Source organism: Dromiciops gliroides, chromosome X (genome assembly GCF_019393635.1).
Source record: "Dromiciops gliroides isolate mDroGli1 chromosome X, mDroGli1.pri, whole genome shotgun sequence".
NCBI classification, from domain to species: Eukaryota; Metazoa; Chordata; class Mammalia; order Microbiotheria; family Microbiotheriidae; genus Dromiciops; species Dromiciops gliroides.
The window spans coordinates 18,921,540-18,941,596 of NC_057867.1; the positions used below are offsets into that span (position 1 = coordinate 18,921,540).

Genomic DNA, 20,057 nt, shown 5'->3' on the forward strand with positions numbered 1-20,057 from the left:
CCACCCTTTATGTCTACATCTTGTACACATTTTTTTGCCTCTATTTCTTTATTTAAAGTGTTGAGTTCTAAATTCTATCCCTCTCTCATTCCCTCCCTCCCTACCCTTCCCCCTCTCTAAGGTTGAAAGCAATCGGTATAGGTTATACATGTGTAATTGTGTAAAACATTACCATATTAGTCATTTTACATAAAAAGACTCAAGTAAAAAACCAAAGAGAAAGGGGGCAGCTAGGTGGCGCAGTGGATAGATCACTGGCCCTGGATTCAGGAGGACCTGAGTTCAAATCCAGCTTCAGACACTTAACACTGTCTAGCTGTGTGACCCTGGGCAAGTCACTTAACCCCAATTGCCTTACAAAAAAAAAAAAGAGAGAGAAAGCAAAAAAAATAGTATGCTTCAGTCTGTTTTCAATAAATATCAATTCTTTCTCTAGAGGTGGTTAGTATGCTTCATCATCAGTCCTTTGGGATTGGCTTGGATCATTATATTGCTGAGAGTAGTTAAGTCATTCACAATTGCTCATAGAACAATAATGCTGTCACTGTGTATAATGTTCTCCTGGTTCTGCTCACTTTACTATACATCAGTTCATATAAGTCTTTCCAGGACTTGCTGAAATGATCATGCTTGTCATTTGTTATAGCAATCTTGTACACATTTTGACCTTACTTTGGTATATGGTGTAAGATGTTGGTCTATGCCTACTTTCTGCCATGTTATTTTCCAGTTTTCCCAGCAGTTTTTTGTAAAAAAGTGAGTTCTTATCCCCTGAAACTGGAGTCTTTGCATTTATCAAACAGGAGATTACTGTATTAATTTCTTACTGTTTTGTGTGCCTAACCTATTTCACTGATCTACCACTCTATTTCTTAGCCAGTACCATATAGTTTTGATGATTGCTATTTTATAATGCAGTTTTAGATCTGGTAAAGCTAGGACACCTTCCTTCACATTTTAAAAAATTAATTCCCTTGATATTCTTGACCTTTTGTTCTTCCATAAGCATTATGTTACCGGTTTTTTCTAAATCTATGATTTTTTTTTGGTAGTTTGATTGGTATGGCACTGAATAAGTGTATTAATTCAGGTAGAATTTTAATTTTTATTATTTTAGCTCAGCCTACCCATGAGAAATTTATATTTTTCCATTTGTTTAGATCTTATTTTATTTGTGTGAAAAGTTTTTTTATAATTCTTTTCTTACAGTTCCTTGGTTTTCCTTGGCAGGTAGACGCCCAAGAATTTTATATTGTCTACAGGTATTTTAAATGGAATTTCTCTTTCTATATCTTGCTGCTGGAATTTGTTGGTCACATATAGCAATTCTGGTGAACTATGTGGGTTCATTTTATATTCTGCAACTTTGTTAAAGTTTTTAATTTCAAGTAGTTTTTTTAGTTAATTCTTTAGGATTCTGTAAGTATACCATCATATCATCTGCAAAAAGTGATAGTTTTGTTTCTTATTTTCCTATTCCAATTTCTTCAACTTCTTTTTCTTCTCTTATTTCCAGAGCTAATATTTCTACTAAAATAGTGAATGGTGTTAATGGGCATTATTGTTTCACCCTTGATGTTATTAGGAATGCCTCTGACTTGTCTCCATTGCATATAATGCTTTCTAATAGATTAAGACAGATACTTTTTATTATCTTAAGGAATGCTCTTTTTATTCCCATGCCCTCTAGGGTTTTTAATAGGATTGAGTACTGTATTTTGTCAAAAGCTTTCTCAGCATCTATTTAGATAATCATATATTTTTGGTTAGTTTCTCTCTCTCTCTCTCTCTCTCTCTCTCTTTTTGGTGAGGCAATTGGGGTTAACTGACTTGCCCAGGGTCACACAGCTAGTAAGTGTTAAGTCTTTGAGGCTGGATTTGAACTCAGGTCCTCTTGAATCCAGGGCCAGTGCTCTATACACTGCACCACCTAACTGCCCTGGTTAGTTTATTTATTTAGTTTTTTAATGGATGTGGTTGATTATGTTGATATTTTTCCTAATATCAAACAGTCCTGCATTCTTGGTATAAATCCCTCCTGGTCTTACTGTATTATCTTCATGATAAATTGTTGTAATCTCATTGCCAATATTCTACTTAGAATTTTTGCATCAATATTCATTACGGAGATTGGTCTGTAATTTTCTTTCTGTTTTTGCTCTCCCTGGATTAGGTATAAGCACCATATTTATCTCATTAAAGCAATTTAGTAGGATTTCTTCTTCACCTATTTTTCCAAATAGTTTTATAGTATTGGAATTAATTGTTCTAATCATGTTCAATTTAAATCTTGGGAACTATCTGTCTTTGCAGTCACCAGTGTTTATCACCATGTAAAAATAAATTTATTGATAGTAATGGTCTTATGTTAAATGTTCATAACAGGTAGGACTAGGATAAATTGAGAATTTTAAAATTTGGAAATAGATCCATTTTTAATTGAATTTATTCTAGTGAAATATGTCTTCAAATAATGTTATTTTTTAAACTCAGGTTTTATTGTGATATGCATTAAGAGAAAGTATTTTAAAATTTCATGGATCTGGAAATTTGTTAATTGCATGACCATAAAAGAAGCTACTTCAGCTTAACAATCAATATTATGAATATTTTATAAAAGTAAGAGTATTCTTTGGAGTTATAAATTGTTATAGATTTTAGAGATTAGAAGAATGTCAAGTATTTGAAACTGTTTTAGAAATCCAGTATTGGGAACCAAGATGATGGAGAGAATCCAGCGAGTTGCTTGAGCTCTCCTTCTGTTCCCTCAAAAAGAACATTAAATTAAGGTTCTGGACTGATTCTGAAACTACAGAACCTGCAAAGAGACAGAGAGACACAGTATTCCAACCAGAGATAATTTAGAAGACTTCAGGAAGGGTCGTTCTCACTCAGCAAAAGGGAGGCTCAGTGCATGGCAGTGCAGCTCAGAGAGGGTTGGAGCAAGTAAGCAGGAAGCTGTGGGCCACACAGTGCAGATTGCCAGCTGGAGGGCCAACCACAGGACAGGTGTGACCAGGCCTACCAATCTCAGCATGCAGCTAGCAAGCCCAGGGTGGGAAGAAATCCACAAGTCATAGAGGCCTCAGTGTAGAAAGCCAGTGACACAGCCCCTATATCCCAGCACGAAAAACTTGAAACAGGGACCCTGGTGCCCCCAGAGCAGACCTCAACTTTTAAAAAAAAATAATCTTCAGTATGAGTAACAAACAAAAAAGAGCTCTCACCATCGAGAGCTTCTGTGTGGACAGGGAGGAGGCAAACACACACTTAGATGAGGACAATACTCCCAAATTTTCTACATGTGAAGCCTCAAGAGGGAAGATGAATTGCTCTCAAGAACAGAAAGCCTTCTTGAAAGAGCTCAAAAAAGATTTTAAAAATCAACTGAGAGAAATGGGGAAAGAAATGAAAGCAACACAAGAAAATTATGAAAAAAGAATCAGCAGCTTGGAAAATGAAGCACAAGGAATCAGCCGCTTAGAAAAGGAAGCACAAAGATTGACTGAAGAAAACAATTCCTTAAAAAATTTATTTGGCCAAATGGAAAGAAAAGTGCACAATCTCACTGAAGAAAAGAATACCTTCAAAATTAAAATTGGATAGCTGGAAGATAATGACTTGATGAGACACCAGGAATCAGTCAAGCAGAATCAAAAGAATGAAAAAAAAATAGAAGAAAATGTGAAAAACCTCATTGGAAAGACAACTGACCTGGAAAAGAGATCCAGGAGAGACATTTTGAGAATCATTGGACTGCCTGAAAGCCATGATCAGAAAAAGGGTCTAGACACCATATTCCAGTAAATTATTAAGGAGAACTGCCCTGATATTATAGAATCAGAGGATAAAATCATCATTGAAAGAATCCACTGATCACCTCCTGAAAGAGACCCCAAAAGGAAAACTCCAAGGAATATTGTAGCCAAATTCCAAAATTATCAGGTGAAGGAGAAAATACTCCAAGCACTCAGAAAGAAGCAGTTTAAATATGATGAAGCCACAGTCAGTATTACTCAGGACCTGGCAGCTTCAACATTAAAGGATCACAAGGCTTGGAATATGATATTCTGGAAGGCAAAGGAGCTTGGACTGCAGCCAAGAATCTATTACCCAGCAAAACTGATCATTCTCTTTCAGGGGAAAAGATGGACATTCAATGAAATTGGGGATTCTCAAGGTTTCCTTATGAAAAGATGAGAGCTGAATAGAAAATTCAATCTTAACATACAAGACTCAAGAGAAGTTTAAAAAGGGATAGCAGGGGCAGCTAGGTGGTGCAGTTGATAGAGCACCGGTCCTGGAGTCAGGAGTACCTGAGTTCAAATCCAGCCTCAGACACTTAACACTTACTAGCTGTGTGAACCTGGGCAAGTCACTTAACCCCAATTGCCTCACTAAAAAAAAAGGGGATAGCTGCTAAGAAGATGGATAGTAAAAAAAAATTTTAAAGGGCAGCTAGGTGGTACAGTGGATAGGGCACCAGCCCTGGATTCAGGAGGACCTGAGTTCAAATCCAACCTCAGACACTTAACACTAGCTGTGTGACTCTGGGTAAGTCACTTAGCCTCAATTGCCTCACAAAAAAAAAATAAATAAAAGAAGATGGATAGGATATGTCCCATTAGGGATTAATGTCCAAGAGTAAAGGGTAGAACTTATGCAAAAAAAAGAAATGCAGTATTACTGTGAATTCTCAAAGAAGTGATCTCAAGTTCAGTAACACCTGGGTTCAAGTTTCCTCTCTGGTATACTCCCTCAGCATAATGAATATGTGACCCTGAGAAAAATAATTTGGCTTCTTGGTGTAAATAGGAAAAAGTTAAAAATATGAATATTGGAGATTTCCCTAATAGGCCAGTGAAAATCCTTGCACTTGGCCATGTTGCTGTGTTTGATAAATTTTTCTCAATAATTTTGTTAAGCAATTTCTTCAAGTCAGACCATTTGCATACTATTGAAGTATTGCTGTTGTCTTTTTTGTAAGCTTCACAGGTATTTCAAGTTTTCATACCCTTAGCTTTCAAATATTATGATGGCTTTGTATGTTTAGTATACCTTTTCATTGATAGATGCTTGAGTAATTTTTATGTCATAAAAATATTAATCTTGAATTTGTTTTATATCTGGTATTTGTTAACAATCTGTTTATGCTGTTTTAACCTTTTTTTCTTCCCCTAGTATTATTCTGTTTCATTGCCTGGCTTACAAACTTCCAAAGCATTCATCTACTTTGTCTATGTTGTCCTGTATTATTATTATTTTAGGTAAACTAAATTTTGATACCAAGTGTAACTTGTAAGAGTCAACCTTAATGAGTTATCATTTATCCTTTTCCTTTACTCCCTGAAAGGTATGATTACTATTTCAATTAATTCCTTTTTTTGTTGTTTTTGTTTTTGTTTTTTTGCGGGGCAGTGGGGGTTAAGTGACTTGCCCAGGGTCACACAGCTAGTAAGTGTCAAGTGTCTGAGGCCGGATTTGAACTCAGGTACTCCTGAATCCAGGGCCGGTGCTTAAACCACTGTGCCACCTAGCCGCCCCCTCAATTAATTTCTAATGAAAAGGTAAAAAGATGCACCTCTCCACTTTCTATGCCATGACTTCCTCCAGGTAAATAGAGCTATCATTTCTCTGTTTAAATTGCCTATGTAGGGCAGCTAGATGGCACTGTGGATAGAGCACCGGCCCTGGAGTCAGGAGTACCTGAGTTCAAATCCGGCCTCAGACACTTAACACTTACTAGCTGTGTGACCTTGGGCAAGTCACTTAACCCCAATTGCCTCACTAAAAAAAAAAAAGTCTATCAAAAAATATATATGAATAAATTGCCTATGTAAATACTTCATTAAAAATAAGTCCAAATAACTTAAATAACAATCTCATAATTTTCATAGGTAATAGCCAAAAAAAATTAGGTGAACCTTCTTCTTAAATATCCTAGTTCTTAAAATAGAACACTTCAGGATATTATCATTTTTTTGCAGAGCAATGAGGGTTAACTGACTTTTCCAGGGTCACACAGCTAGTAAGTGTCAAGTGTCTGAGGCTGGATTCTGACTCAGGTCCTCCTAAATCCAGGGCCAGTGCTTTATCCACTGCACTACCTAGCTGCCCCCTCGGATATTTCCAACATATAATTCTCTCATCAGGGTTGATAGAGTAAGGAGCAAGACATGGCTTACATTTTCTATTACACAATTGAGTAGGAATCTCATAAAAGTTACAGCAAGATACTATATAAAATCTTATTTTAAATTGATCATTGCTTAACTTTAGTCTGTGTGATTCCAAAATATTTAACTAGATTCTCCAATACAATTCAATTAACTTTTGGTGTTTTCCTGAAACACAAACTCTTCCCTTGTTACTCACAGAGAACCCAAAGAATGACTTTCTAGTTATAAAATTTCAATTTATCCATTTCAGGATTAGGGAGGGGGCTGAAAGGAAGAAAGGGAGAAGAAAATCTTTTTTTAGTGTGAATAGAATTTTCTTTTCCAAAATATATGTAAAAACAAATTTTGACATCAATTTTTTATAACTTTGTGTTCCAACTTCTCTTCCTCCCTCCCTTCCCACTCCCCACCCACAAGAACTCAAGCAATTCAAAGTAAGTTATATATGAGTAGTAATGGCAAACATTCCCACATTAGCTAGGTTGTGAGAGAAAACAGTAAAAAAAAACCAATACTTCCGATTAAGGAATTGTCAAAGAGGAAAAAATAATTAAAGTGTTTCCATCTGTTTTCAGATACTATCAGTTCTTTCTCTGTAGATGGGTTGCAATTTTCATTAGTCCTTCAGGGTTATATTGGATCATTGTCTTGCTGATAATAACCACATGCTTCCCAGCAGATAATCTTACACTATTGCTGTTATTTTGTATATAGTACATTTCACTCTGCTTCAGTTCATGTAGGTCTTTCCAGGTTTTTCTGATAGTATCCTGTTCATCATAACCTACATATAGTACCTTAAACTTGATAGAGAATTGAGAAGAAAACCTTTTATGGATCTACAGTAGAAAACATTCATCTGAATGCCACATTCTAATTGTACTGTGAGAGCAAAAAGATTCCTTTTGCCCTTCTCCCACATTTACTAACCTGACCAGAGCTTGGAAGCATGATGGAATCTCAGAAACTATCAAACAACACATCAACCTGAAAATTAATGAAACAAGGAACATAACAGAATTAAAGTCTAATCGTGGCAGAGGAGTTCTAACTCAGAGAATCACAAAGCAGATGCTAGGAATACCTAAGATGGGGACTGGGGACAGGTTTATATGGGGTAACAAAACAGAAAGAGCTGACATTGCCCTTGGAAAGAGTTTCTCACAATTTTATGAGGTTGTTTTACATACCAAGCAAAAGTATATAAAGATGGGCAGCTAGGTGGTACAGTGGATATAGCACCAGCCCTGGAGTCAGGAGGACCTGAGTTCAAATCCAGCCTCAGACACTTGGCACTTACTAGCTGTGTGACCCAGGGCAAGTCACTTAACCCCAATTGCCTCAACAACAACAAAAAAAAACAATAAAAAGTATATAAAGAAAGTATGGGAATTTCTGGAGTAGAGAGTTTGGGTGATCTACAAAGTAATCAGAATCCACAATTGACAAAATCTGGTGGGCAATTGGCCTAGGAATGGAGAATATGTGAGGATCATTAATTCTTAGTAAATTGTGTTTGTCAAAAACAACTTTCCTTCTAAACTATGTGCATGAAATTAAAACTTTTGACAGACACAAACACATAAAAGAGACAGAATCACAAATAATCTTTATTTCATTGAGTTTTTCTTCCTCTACCTTTCTCCCATACCAGGACTAACAACCCCCCCCATCCCCCAAACCCTGACATTCAGAGAAGAGAGAAAGAAAATTTTTCTTTGCTTTCTGTTGGAAAAAAGATTTTGTACCTGTGCTCTTATGGAAAAATAAAACACACAGATCAGAGACAGGAAAAACAGCACAAGTTTATTTTTCCCCAAACAAGCAGGCCTGATCATATGGAGATTCCTTCCAAAGAAGGAGCTTGAAGAACTCTTTCTAAAGGTATCACTGGTTACAGATCTTACTGGTACAGTGGCCTATCACTTTCACTAGTATGATACAAATCAACTTAAAAGTAAACACTATACCAAGAATGCATGAAATGCAATTCAATTTAATTTAACAATTCAACTTAAAAGCAGACATTAAGATAAGATGTTTTAAAAAGGAGGTGATTAAGGACAAGGATGCTTGGATATATTTACAAGGATGGCTCCAAAAGATGAAGGTGTGCAAAAGAGAGCCATGAAGTCTACTGATTATTCTAGGGAAGGAGATGATCAGATAGGGACTTATTTGCTTTCCCAGACATTTGGACAGACAATTGATATGTAGCACCCAAATGACTCTGGGTTTTAACTGACACTATGTAGCACATTGTCTGGGTTCACCTTGGATTTCTTTTTTTTTTTTTTTTGTGGTAGAAAACAAAACGGGTAGATTTATTCTAACCAAGTTCATTTCAACATGAGGAAGGGGATGAAAGACCATTCCCCCTCCTCCTAGGAGGGGGTTCCGACTCCATTCACTGGCTCCAAAACCCAGCCCTACCCAAATTCAACAACAAAAAATGTTTTTCAAAAAAAGTTACAGTCTTTTATAGAATCTTAATTCCTTATAGAAAAAGGGGAAGGAGAATAATTTGAGGGAGAGGGGAGGAGGGAGTTCCCTGCAGTGGGGAGGGGTCCTGGCCCCCTGTACCCCCGGAAGAACCACACTCCCAGAGGACAGTTGGGATTACAGCATCGAAGACTGCCAAGACCCCACCCTTATCAAAACAAATAAAATCCCCCCCTTTCCCTCCCAAACAAATATATATATATTTTCTTAAAAAAATTGAAGGCTTTTAAGGATTAAAGTGAACATTAGGCCCTCAAAGGGGCTCCAGGAAGAGGAGCAATGATCTCCCCATTTCTCTTCACATCTTGGAACTGATTGATCTGTCCCAAGCAGAGGAAGGAGCCCTAAGGGGCTGAAAGGAGGAATGGACCAGGGGCAGAAGGGGTAGGTAGAGCCCCTGCCTCAAATCTGCATGCCAGGAAGGAGTGGCGGGCCGTGCCGCCCACCTCCTTGGGATCTTGCAAGCGGGCCGTGGTGTTGGGGAGCCTTCTCCGGCCCAGCCCAAAGCTCGAGACAGGAGGGACTGAGAGAGGGCTAGGTTCCTGGGTCCCTCTGCTCACGGAGAACCCCGTTTCCGGAGCTCCTGGACAAAAGCTTCTATGATCTCTTTCACTTTCTGAAGCTCCTTCCTCACCTCCTCCAGCAGTTCCTGTTTGACCCTGTCGAGATCGGACTCCTCATGGGCATTGGGAGTTGAGGTAGGGGCCTCACAGCTCGTGACTGATGTGGAAGACTTCATCCTGGGTAGGGTTGTGCTGTTTTTTTCCCATGGTCTCCGAACAGTTTCATTCTGCGTGGGAATTCTTGTTTCAGCTTCTTCCTGGTTGGCAGGCTCGTCCTTGGCTGGGGCCTTCTCCCCAATCATTGTCGCTTTCCTCCTCCGAGCCAGCATAGCGCTCATTTCCTCCATGAGCCCTCCCCCGGTGCTCCGAGTGCTCTCAGCCTTTGGGGCGGGAGGGGGCCCTGAGGACTCATCCTTGCCGACCTTCCCGAGTTTGGCTCCAGCGATGGCCGCAGCCAGGCCTGGGGCGCCCCCGCCTCCCCCACTGAGGCCTTGGGCAGACGGGAGCGGGGGTGCTGGGGGTGGGCCTCCCACCCCACCCAGGGCCGGAGGTCCTGCTCCTGAGGGGGGCAGCCCAGGGGCCGGGGGTGGGCCAGGGGGAGGAGGGGGTCCTGGAGGGGGTGGGGGCCCCCCAGCTGGGGCAGCAACTGGAGCCCCTGCACTGGAGACCCGGCGCTCTCTTTCCACCTGCTCCAGGTGCTCCAGTTGTTGCCTCTTCTGCTGCTCCACCTCTTCTGGGGAGGGTCCATTCTGGACAGACCAGGATGCAGGGGGAGGTGGGGGTGGCCCACCCCCTTCCAAGGCCTCCAGGGCTTCGGCCATCCCTGCCGCAAACTGAGCTGCATCTTCCTTGCTGCCAAAGTTGAGGCCCCAGACCTGGCGGGCATCCCGCCACTGATGGAAATTAGGTGTGGCCTGGTTGTACTTGACACCCCGGACAATGGCACAGTTAATAACAACCTGCTGATCTGGCTGCATCTTTCGGCCCACAACGCGGAAGGCATTGGTGCTGGGATTGTGGTAGATCTGGACTCTGTTGAAGGTCTGGGGTCCCGTCCCGGCCGGTAACCACTTTTTGTTGATGTCATCGTAAACCATGACTGTGACCCAGCTAGAGCAGAGCAGGTTCTCACTCATGGCGGGGCGCTCGGGGGGCGGGCTGGGCCGCACTGGGCTCCCGGGCTCCGGGGTACACCCGGAGGCTCCGGGGAAGAGGCAGGGGAGGGGGGGCCCGGAGCTCTGGTCAGATCTGGGGCCGGACCCGCCCCGTGGAGGGCTGCAGCTTCCTCCTCTAGGGGCAGGGGCCACCTTGGATTTCTAATGGAGGGAAATTTGATCTTGTTAATCCAAGGTTTCATAAAATTCTTTTGGATAATAAGGCAACTCCTTCAAATCCAGGTGGTTTATATATTCATCATAACATGATTTACCATAAATATCCTGATAGAAAAACATATTTCACTATAAAAAAGATGAGATGATATATTTTTGGAACTGTCTTGGGGCAATGGATGGTCAGGGGCCTCAGATATATGTCTTTAAAGAATTACACCCACATAATCCAATTAGAATAAAATAAAATAAAAGATTATTTGGGCACTTAGAGAAAGTTACCAAGGGGGAAGTCAAAGACTTCCTTCAAGGGGAAGAGATATCTTAGAGACATCTTGCTCATTCAACAGAAGAAAGGCAAAAGCTTTTATAGAGGATGAATAGTTGGGGAGATGTAGGAGGCAAAAAGGGGTTAACAGGAAAAAAACTAAGACCCAAGTTCTAATTCAGATATGAGCTCTAAGAGGGATTCAGATCCCAGTTAATGGAAACCTTACAAGTCAGGATGCTAAATTGTCTTACCCACATAGATCAGTACCCATAATGGGAACATAGGGAGCTAGGCCATGAAGAGCCTAGACTTTAACAATGATACAATGACAGGCTAAAGAAACTCATACTAAGAATAAATGATAAATTGTTTTGAAACTAATCATGGCAATCAGAAAGAGAGATGCACAAAAAGGCAAAATTTGTCCCCTGATTCACCTTAGGACATGTAAACTCCAAAAACAAACCTCAACAGAAAAAGGTACCAGCCTTGGGGGTTGGCTTTGGACCCTAGGAACTCCAAATTAAGATAAACACTCCCCTGTGCTCCCAAAGGTGGAGATTATTATAATGAGACTGATAATCAATTTATCCATACTATAAATATAACTTTCTATCTTTCCTAAGTCAAGAGATATCTTTCCACTTTTCTGGTCTTCTCACTGAGGTCACTCACAGTATTGTAATAAAACTTGGGAAACTGAGTCACTGAGTCTTGTAATTCTTTTGGCATGACTCATGATCAATCTGACCCTAATTCCATTGCACATCAGGAGAATGGATGGGATGACCACCTGATTATGGAAAGTTCCCATTGGGGGTAGGGAAAGGTTGAATGGGGTGGTGGTCTTTACCTCTGGAGTTATCTCTGTCCCTTGGCCCAGATCAAGCAGGAGCCATGCCTAATGGTCTTATCTCCCTTATTTCTTAGATATGTCCATCTTGATAGCTAGTTAGCCCAATTTCCATGTCAAAGACCAAATGGAATCTGAACTTATATTCACTCATGAGAATATATAAATCTCAAATTATCCAAGGGCCATTTACTGGTAGCCCTTCAAATTCTATACTTGAACACGTACAATGTTTTAGGCATTGTCCTGAGCACTGGGATAGAGGGGCAAAAATCTTGGCCTTATACTCAGGTTCTTCCTTAGTACAGTTTTCCTTCTATGTCTTGCGTGAATTAATATCTTCCATGTGTTTTTGTCATTGAAGGCTCATAGTGGGGAAGGTCTAGAGTATAACCTGAGCAGAGACACTCTAAACTAGGACTGGCACCACAAAGAGAGTAGCATGTTTTCAATGTCTACCTCCAACCCTCTCTCTTCTGAAGTGACTGTGAGGAAACTCTGTCTAATTCTGTTTGAAGGGAGCTGTGACAAAGTCTCTACAACAGGGAAGAAAACCAACGAAGGCCTCAGTAATTTACCTAAAGATCAGAATATGCATCCCTCCCTCTGTCACGAAAATTTCTAAATCTGACCAAGAAAAGAAACACCAGAGTCTCCAAGCCATAAAAAATAGTTTTACTGAGAGAGGGGACCTTTCTTACAATAAAGATGGTCAGTCCGGGGTAGGACTTGAAAGACCCCAAGCCTAAGGATCCAGGGTTTTTTTTACCCACCAGGGCTTCTAAGTATTTATACACTACTAAATTTAGACAAACCCCTCCCATTATACAATTTAAATGATAAAGAAAAGAAAAATTGAGACATAGCAGTCATGATCAAGGTTGTCCACATAGTTCATAGGGACAGGGACAGAACAGGAACATGGGAAAAGTTTTGCTTGACAGACACCCAAGTCGGTCAAGTCAGTTAAACCAATGGAGTTATGTTTAGGGTTTTCAATGCTGATTGGCTACTCCAGCTTAGAAAATACTATTTTTAGCATTGTGTTTAACCATAATATACTTTGGAACCAAAATGGAAATGGCCATCAGTTAAGGACAAGTTTATAAGAAATCAACTAAAGAAAATACATCAAGAAAAAGTTACATAATATCTAGGCTCTGTACTATATTGTAATTAAGCAAAGAGACTAGAGAACACTCACAGTTAAGTAAATCACCATTTGTAGTCTGTAATACTGATTACTACCACAGTTAAATCACTTATATTTAAGGGTTAGGGAAAAATTCACTCACACTACCTGGGAGAGTGGAAGCTGGGGATAGAACAATGCTGAGGGAGTGCTTTAAGGGTTAATGTGCTCTACTTGTATCAATCCAAGAGGATTTTACAATATCCTAATTCTATTTTTTTCCCATGGGAATAGGATATGGGGGAATGCAGTCAAAGTCTTTGGAGGAAAATAGGATCTCAAAATAGACTATTAGCTGTAGCCCCACCCTTTAGCTGTGAGGCCCTGCTGAGGAAGAATTGTATTGTTGAAAGTTCTGTGCACTGGGCCCTAGCTCTGGTTGTCATGGAAACTGGTCTGTTTGTTACCAAGGAAATATTATATTCTGAGTCACTGGCCTTGGTGCTACCTTCTTATTTTTCAGGTATTATGAGAATCCCTCAGAAAAGAGGAGGAGGGGGCTTCTTTCCCTCTTTAATCTGAGCAGCCAACAGGGCACAGACATAAATCCTTAGCTACTACAATCTAATGAGAGATAGAAAACATAGACCAAATCTCATAAATACAAAAATATGTATATATGTATGTACACACAAACATGTGAGCACTTATTTGTGTATAAATATACAAAATCTTGAGTGAGAGAGAGAGAGAGAAAGAGAGAGAGAGAGAGAGAGAGAGAGAGAGAAAGAGAGAGAGAGATGGAAGCTTGCAACGTAACAGGACATAAAAGAAGATATGCAAAGCAGCTGTGGCTAAAAGAATTGAGTCAGGAGAAGGAAAAAACATGGAATACATCATTTCATTCACGGAATCAAAGATAATCTCCTAGCCAGGTGCTCATAAAACTGTCCCGAAGCTAAATGCATGCCTGAAATCTTGAATTTCCTAATTGAATCTATGAATGTTAAGAAATGTTCTTCAGATCACATGCGTTTTAAGGATTACAAAGATCCTTTAGAATGCCACTTTACATTATCACAAGACACCTGTAAGAGCTCTCATACTGTTTCCAAACTAGAAAGTGAAAGGATTATGATGAAACTTGTTGAGATGAAGGAAAAGAGGCCCAGAGAAGGGAAAGGACCTGCATGGAAAGGGAGTTCCTATGGGGATGCTGGCCATGTGGGTACCATTAAATCACACAATGAAAAAGTGCTTGAGTTCAGGCACCTTAGCATTCACTCCCCTAACCTCCAGAAAAAATACCTTCGGGACATTATCCTTACAGTTTTGTATACATTCTCCTTGCATCAATCCAAGTGGATTTTATCATACCCTAATTCTCTTTTTTTTTTCCTGTGGGAATGGGGGTTGGAGGAATGCAGGCAGAGCCTCTGGAGGAAAATAGGATCTCAAAATGGAGTCTTAGCTGCAGCCGCACCCTTTAGCTGTGAGGCCCTGCTGAGGAAGAATTGTGTTGTTGAAAGCTCTGTGAGATGGGCCCTAGCTCTGGTTGTCATGGTGACTGGTCTGTTACCAAGGAGATGTTATAGTCTGAGTCACTGGCCTTGGTGCTAGCTCCTTATCTTTCAGGTATTATGAGAAGCCCTCAGAAAAGAGGAGGAGGGGGCATCTTTTCCTCTTTATTCTGAGAAGCAAACTGGGCACAGACCCAAATTTTAGACAGTGCAATCTAATGAAAGATAGGAAACATTGAGCAAGTCTCATATGTACAAAAACATGTATGTATGTAGGTAGGTACATACAAACATATGTGTGCACTTATTATTGTGTATATATACAATAGTGTGTGTGTGAGAGAGAGAGAGAGAGAGAGAGAGAAAGAGAGAGAGAGAGAGAAATAGAAGCTGACAGCCTAACAGGATATAAAAGAAGATATACAAAGGAACGGTGGCTAAAAAAACTGAGTCAGGAGAAGGAACAAAGATCGAATCCATCATTTCATTCACGGAAACAATGATTATGTCCTAGCCAGGTGCTCATAAATCTGTCCCTAGGCCAAATGCTTGCCTGAAATCTTGAATTTCTAATTGAGGCTATGAATATTAAGAAATGTTCTGCAGATCACATGTGTTTTAAGGATTACAAAGATCCTTTCACATGCCCCTTTAGATTATCACAAGACACTTGCAAGAGCTCTCATCCTATTTCCAAAGTAGAAAGTGAAAGGATTATGATGCCAATTGTTGAGATGAAGGAGATGATGCCAGGGGAAGAGAAATGACCTGCCTGGAAAGGGAGTTCCTATGAGGATAGCCATTTGGGTACTGTTAAACCACACAATGAAAAAGTGCTTCTAGTCAGGCACATTAGCATTCACTCCCCTAACCTCCAGAGAAAATCCTTTTGGGACATTATCCTTACAGTTTTGTATACCTTCTCCTTGCATCAATCCAAGTGGATTTTGTCATACCCTAATTCTCTTTTTTTTTTCTGTGGGAATGGGAGATGGAGGAATACAGACAAAGTCTCTGCAGCAAAATAGGATCTCAAAATGGAGTCTGAGCTGCAGCCCCACCCTGTAGCTGTGAGGCCCTGTTGAGGAGGAATTGTGTTGTTGAAAGCTCTCTCTGCTGGGTGCTGCCTCTGGTTGTCATGGTGACTGGTCTGTTACCAAGGAAATGTTATATTCTCAGTCACTGGCCTTGGTGCTAGCTCCTTATCTTTCAGGTATTATCAGAATGCCTCAGAAAAGAGGAGGAGGGGGCTTCTTTAATTTCACCAGCCAATTGGGCACAGACCCAAATCTTAAGGTATTGCAATCTAATGAGAGATAGCAAACCTAAACCAAGTCTGATACATACAAAACATGTATGTATGTATGTACACACAAACATATGTGTGCACTTATTTGTATGTTTATATACAATAAATTGAGTGAAAGAGAGAGAGAGAGAGAGAGAGAGAGAGAGAGAGAGAGAGAGAGAGAGAGAGAGAGAGAAGAGCTGACAGCCTAACAGGATATAAAAGAAGATATACAAAGGACCTGTGGTAAAAAAAAATTGAGTCAGGAGAAGGAACAAAGATCGATTCCATCATTTCCTTCAAGGAATCAATGATTATGTGCTAGACAGGTGCTCATAAATCTGTCCTTAGGCCAAAGGCATGCCTGGAATCTTGAATTTCCTAACTGCATCTATGAATGTTAAAAATGTTCTGCAGATCACATGTGTTTTAAAGATTGCAAAGATCCTTTCACATGCCCCTTTAGATTATCACAAGACACTTGTAAGAGCTCTCATCCTATTTCCAAAGTAGAAAGTGAAAGGATTATGATGCCAATTGTTGAGGTGAAGGAGATGATGCCCTGGGAAGGGAGATGACCTGCCTGGAAAGGGAGTTCCTATGAGCATGGCCATTTGGGTACTGTTAAACCACTCAATGAAAAAGTGCTTCAGTTCAGGCACCTTAGCATTCACTCCCCTAACCTCGAGAGAACATCCTTTTGGGACATTATCCTTACAGTTTTGTATACCTTCTCCTTGCATCAATCCAAGTGGATTTTTGTCATACCCTAATTCTCTTTTTTTTTTTTTTTGCGGTGGGAATGGGGGATGGAGGAATGCAGGCAAAGTCTCTGCAGCAAAATAGGATCTCAAAATGGAGTCTGAGCTGCAGCCCCACCCTGTAGCTGTGAGGCCCTGCTCAGGAAGAATTGTGTTGTTGAAAGCTCTCTAGGCTGGTTCTTGCCTCTGGTTGTCACGGTGACTGGTCTGTTACCAAGGAAATGTTATATTCTGAGTCACTGGCCTTGGTGCTAGCTCCTTATCTTTCAGGTATTATCAGAATGCCTCAGAAAAGAGGAGGAGGGGGCTTCTTTAATTTGACCAGCCAACTGGGCACAGACCCAAATCTTTAGGTACTGCAATCTAAGGAGAGATAGCAAACATAGACCGAGTCTGATACACACAAAAACATGTACGTATGTATGTACACACAAACATATGTGTGCACTTATTTGTGGGTTTATATACAAAAACTTGAGTGAAAGAGAGAGAGAGAGGAGAGAGGAGAGAGAGAGAGAGAGAGAGAGAGAGAGAGAGACAAAGAGAGAGATGGAAGCTGACAGCCTAACAGGATATAAAAGAAGATATTCAAAGGACCTGGGGCTAAAAAACTGAGTCAGGAGAAGGAACAAAGATCGAATCCATCATTTCATTCACGGAAACAATGATTATGTCCTAGCCAGGTGCTCATAACTCTGTCCCTAGGCCAAATGCAGGCCTGGAATCTTGAATTTCCTAACTGCATCTCTGAATGTTAAAAATGTTCTACAAATCACATGTGTTTTAAGGATTACAAAGATCCTTTCACATGCCCCTTTAGATTATCACAAGACACTTGTAAGAGCTCTCATCCTATTTCGAAAGTAGAAAGTGAAAGGGTTATGATGCCAATTGTTGAGATGAAGGAGATGATGCCCTGGGAAGGGAGATGACCTGCCTGGAAAGGGAGTTCCTTTGAGGATGGCCATTTGGGTACTGTTAAACAACACAATGAAAAAGTGCTTCAGTTCAGGCACCTAAGCATTCACTCCCTTAACCTCGAGAGAACATACTTTTGGGACATTATCCTTACAGTTTTGTATACCTTCTCCTTGAATCAATGCAAGTGGATTTTGTCATACCCTAATTCTCTTTTTTTTTCCTGTGGGAATGGGGGATGGAGGAATGCAGGCAAAGTCTCTGCAGCAAAATAAGATCTCAAAATGGAGTCTGAGCTGCAGCCCCACCCTGTAGCTGTGAGGCCCTGCTCAGGAAGAATTGTGTTGTTGAAAGCTCTCTCTGCTGGGTCCTGCCTCTGGTTGTCATGGTGACTGGTCTGTTACCAAGGAAATGTTATATTCTCAGTCACTGGCCTTGGTGCTAGCTCCTTATCTTTCAGGTATTATCAGAATGCCTCAGAAAAGAGGAGGAGGGGGCTTCTTTAATTTCACCAGCCAATTGGGCACAGACCCAAATCTTAAGGTATTGCAATCTAATGAGAGATAGCAAACCTAGACCGAGTCTGATACATACAAAACATGTATGTATGTATGTACACACAAACATATGTGTGCACTTATTTGTGTGTTTATATACAATAAATTGAGTGAAAGAGAGAGAGAGAGAGAGGGAAGCTGACAGCCTAACAGGATATAAAAGAAGATATACAAAAGACCTGTGGCTAAAAAAATTGAGTCAGGAGAAGGAACAAAGATCGATTCCATCATTTCCTTCAAGGAATCAAGGATTATGTCCTAGCCAGGTGCTCAAAAATCTGTCCCTAAGCTAAATGCATGCCTGGAATCTTGAATTTCCTAACTGCATCTATGAATGTTAAGAAATGTTCTACAGATTACATGTGGTTTAAGGATTGCAAAGATCCTTTCACATGCCCCTTTAGATTATCACAAGACACTTGTAAGAGCTCTCATCCTAGTTCCAAAGTAGAAAGTGAAAGGATTATGATGCCAATTGTCGAGTTGAAGGAGTTGATGCCCTGGGAAGGGAGATGACCTGCCTGGAAAGGGAATTCCTATGAGGATGGCCATTTGGGTACTGTTAAATCACACAATGAAAAAGTGCTTCTGGTCAAGCACCTTAGAATTCACTTCCCCAACCTCAAGAGAACATCCTTTTGGGACATTATCCTTACAGTTTTGTATACCTTCTCCTTGCATCAATCCAAGTGGATTTTTTCATACCCTAATTCTCTCTCTTTTTTTTTTTTTTTGCTGTGGGAATGGGGGATGGAGGAATGCAGACAAAGTCTCTGCAGCAAGATAGGATCTCAAAGTGGAGTCTGAGCTGCAGCCCCACCCTGTAGCTGTGAGGCCCTGCTGAGGAAGAATTGTGTTGTTGAAAGCTCTGTGAGATGGGCCCTAGCTCTGGTTGTCATGGGGACTGGTCTGTTACCAAGGAAATGTTATGTCCTGAGTCACTGGCCTTGGTGCTAGCTCCTAATCTTTCAGGTATTATCAAAATGCCTCAGAAAAGAGGAGGAGGGGGCTTCTTTAATTTGACCAGCTAACTGGGCACAGACCCAAATCTTTAGGTACTGCAATCTAATGAGAGATAGCAAACATAGACCGAATCTGATACATACAAAAAAGTGAAAGAGAGAGAGAAAGAGAGAGATGGAAGCTGACAGCCTAACAGGATATAAAAGAAGATATACAAAGGAACTGTGGTAAAAAAATTGAGTCAAGAGAAGGAAGAAAGATCGAATCCATCATTTCATTATAGGAATCAATGATTATGTCCTACAAAGGTGCTCATAAATCTGTCCCTAGCCCAAATGCTTGCCTGAAAACTTGAATTTCCTAATTGAGTCTATGAATGTTAAGAAATGCTGTGCAGATCACATGTGTTTTAAGGATTACAAATATCCTTTCCCATGGCCCTTTAGATAATCACAAGACACTTGTAAGAGCTCTCATCCTATTTCCAAAGTAGAAAGTGAAAGGATTATGATGCCAATTCTTGAGATGAAGGAGATGATGCCCGGGGAAGAGAAATGACCTGCCTGGAAAGGGAGTTCCTATGAGCATGGCCATTTGGGTACTGTTAAACCACTCATTGAAAAAGTGCTTCTGGTCAGCCACCTTAGCATTCACTCCCCTTACCTCCAGAGAACATCCTTTTGGGACATTATCCTTACACTTTTGTATACCTTCTCCTTGCATCAATCCAAGTGGATTTTGTCATACCCTAATTCTCTTTTTTTTCCTGTGGGAATGGGGGATGGAGGAATGCAGACAAAGTCTCTGCAGCAAAATAGGATCTCAAAATGGAGTCTGAGCTGCAGCCCCACCCTGTAGCTGTGAGGCCCTGCTGAGGAAGAATTGTGTTGTTGAAAGCTCTCTCTGCTGGGTCCTGCCTCTGGTTGTCACGGTGACTGGTCTGTTACCAAGGAAATGTTATATTCTCAGTCACTGGCCTTGGTGCTAGCTCCTTATCTTTCAGGTATTATCAGAATGCCTCAGAAAAGAGGAGGAGGGGGCTTCTTTAATTTGACCAGCGAACTGGGCACAGACCCAAACCTTTAGGTACTGCAATCTAATGAGAGGTAGCAAACCTAGACCGAGTCTGATACATACAAAAATGTGTACGTATGTATGTACACACAAACATATGTGTGCACTTATTTGTGTGTTTTTATACAATAAGTTGAGTGAAAAA

General features: G+C 40.6%; 1 protein-coding gene across 1 annotated transcript; it reads right to left on the reverse strand.

Moving 5' to 3' along the window:
- Positions 1-8,663: 8,663 nt before the first annotated feature.
- LOC122733618 (vasodilator-stimulated phosphoprotein-like) lies at positions 8,664-10,464 on the reverse strand. Its single transcript, XM_043974179.1, has one exon. It carries the CDS (start codon positions 10,378-10,380, stop codon positions 9,238-9,240), a length of 1,143 nt encoding a protein of 380 aa, XP_043830114.1. The 5' UTR covers positions 10,381-10,464; the 3' UTR covers positions 8,664-9,237.
- Between the last annotated feature and the right edge of the window lie 9,593 nt (positions 10,465-20,057).

What these genes read in the sequence shown, in the direction of transcription:
- LOC122733618 (XM_043974179.1), bottom strand. Translation starts at nt 10,380, where the DNA reads ATGAGTGAGAACCTGCTCTGCTCTAGCTGGGTCACAGTCATGGTTTAC.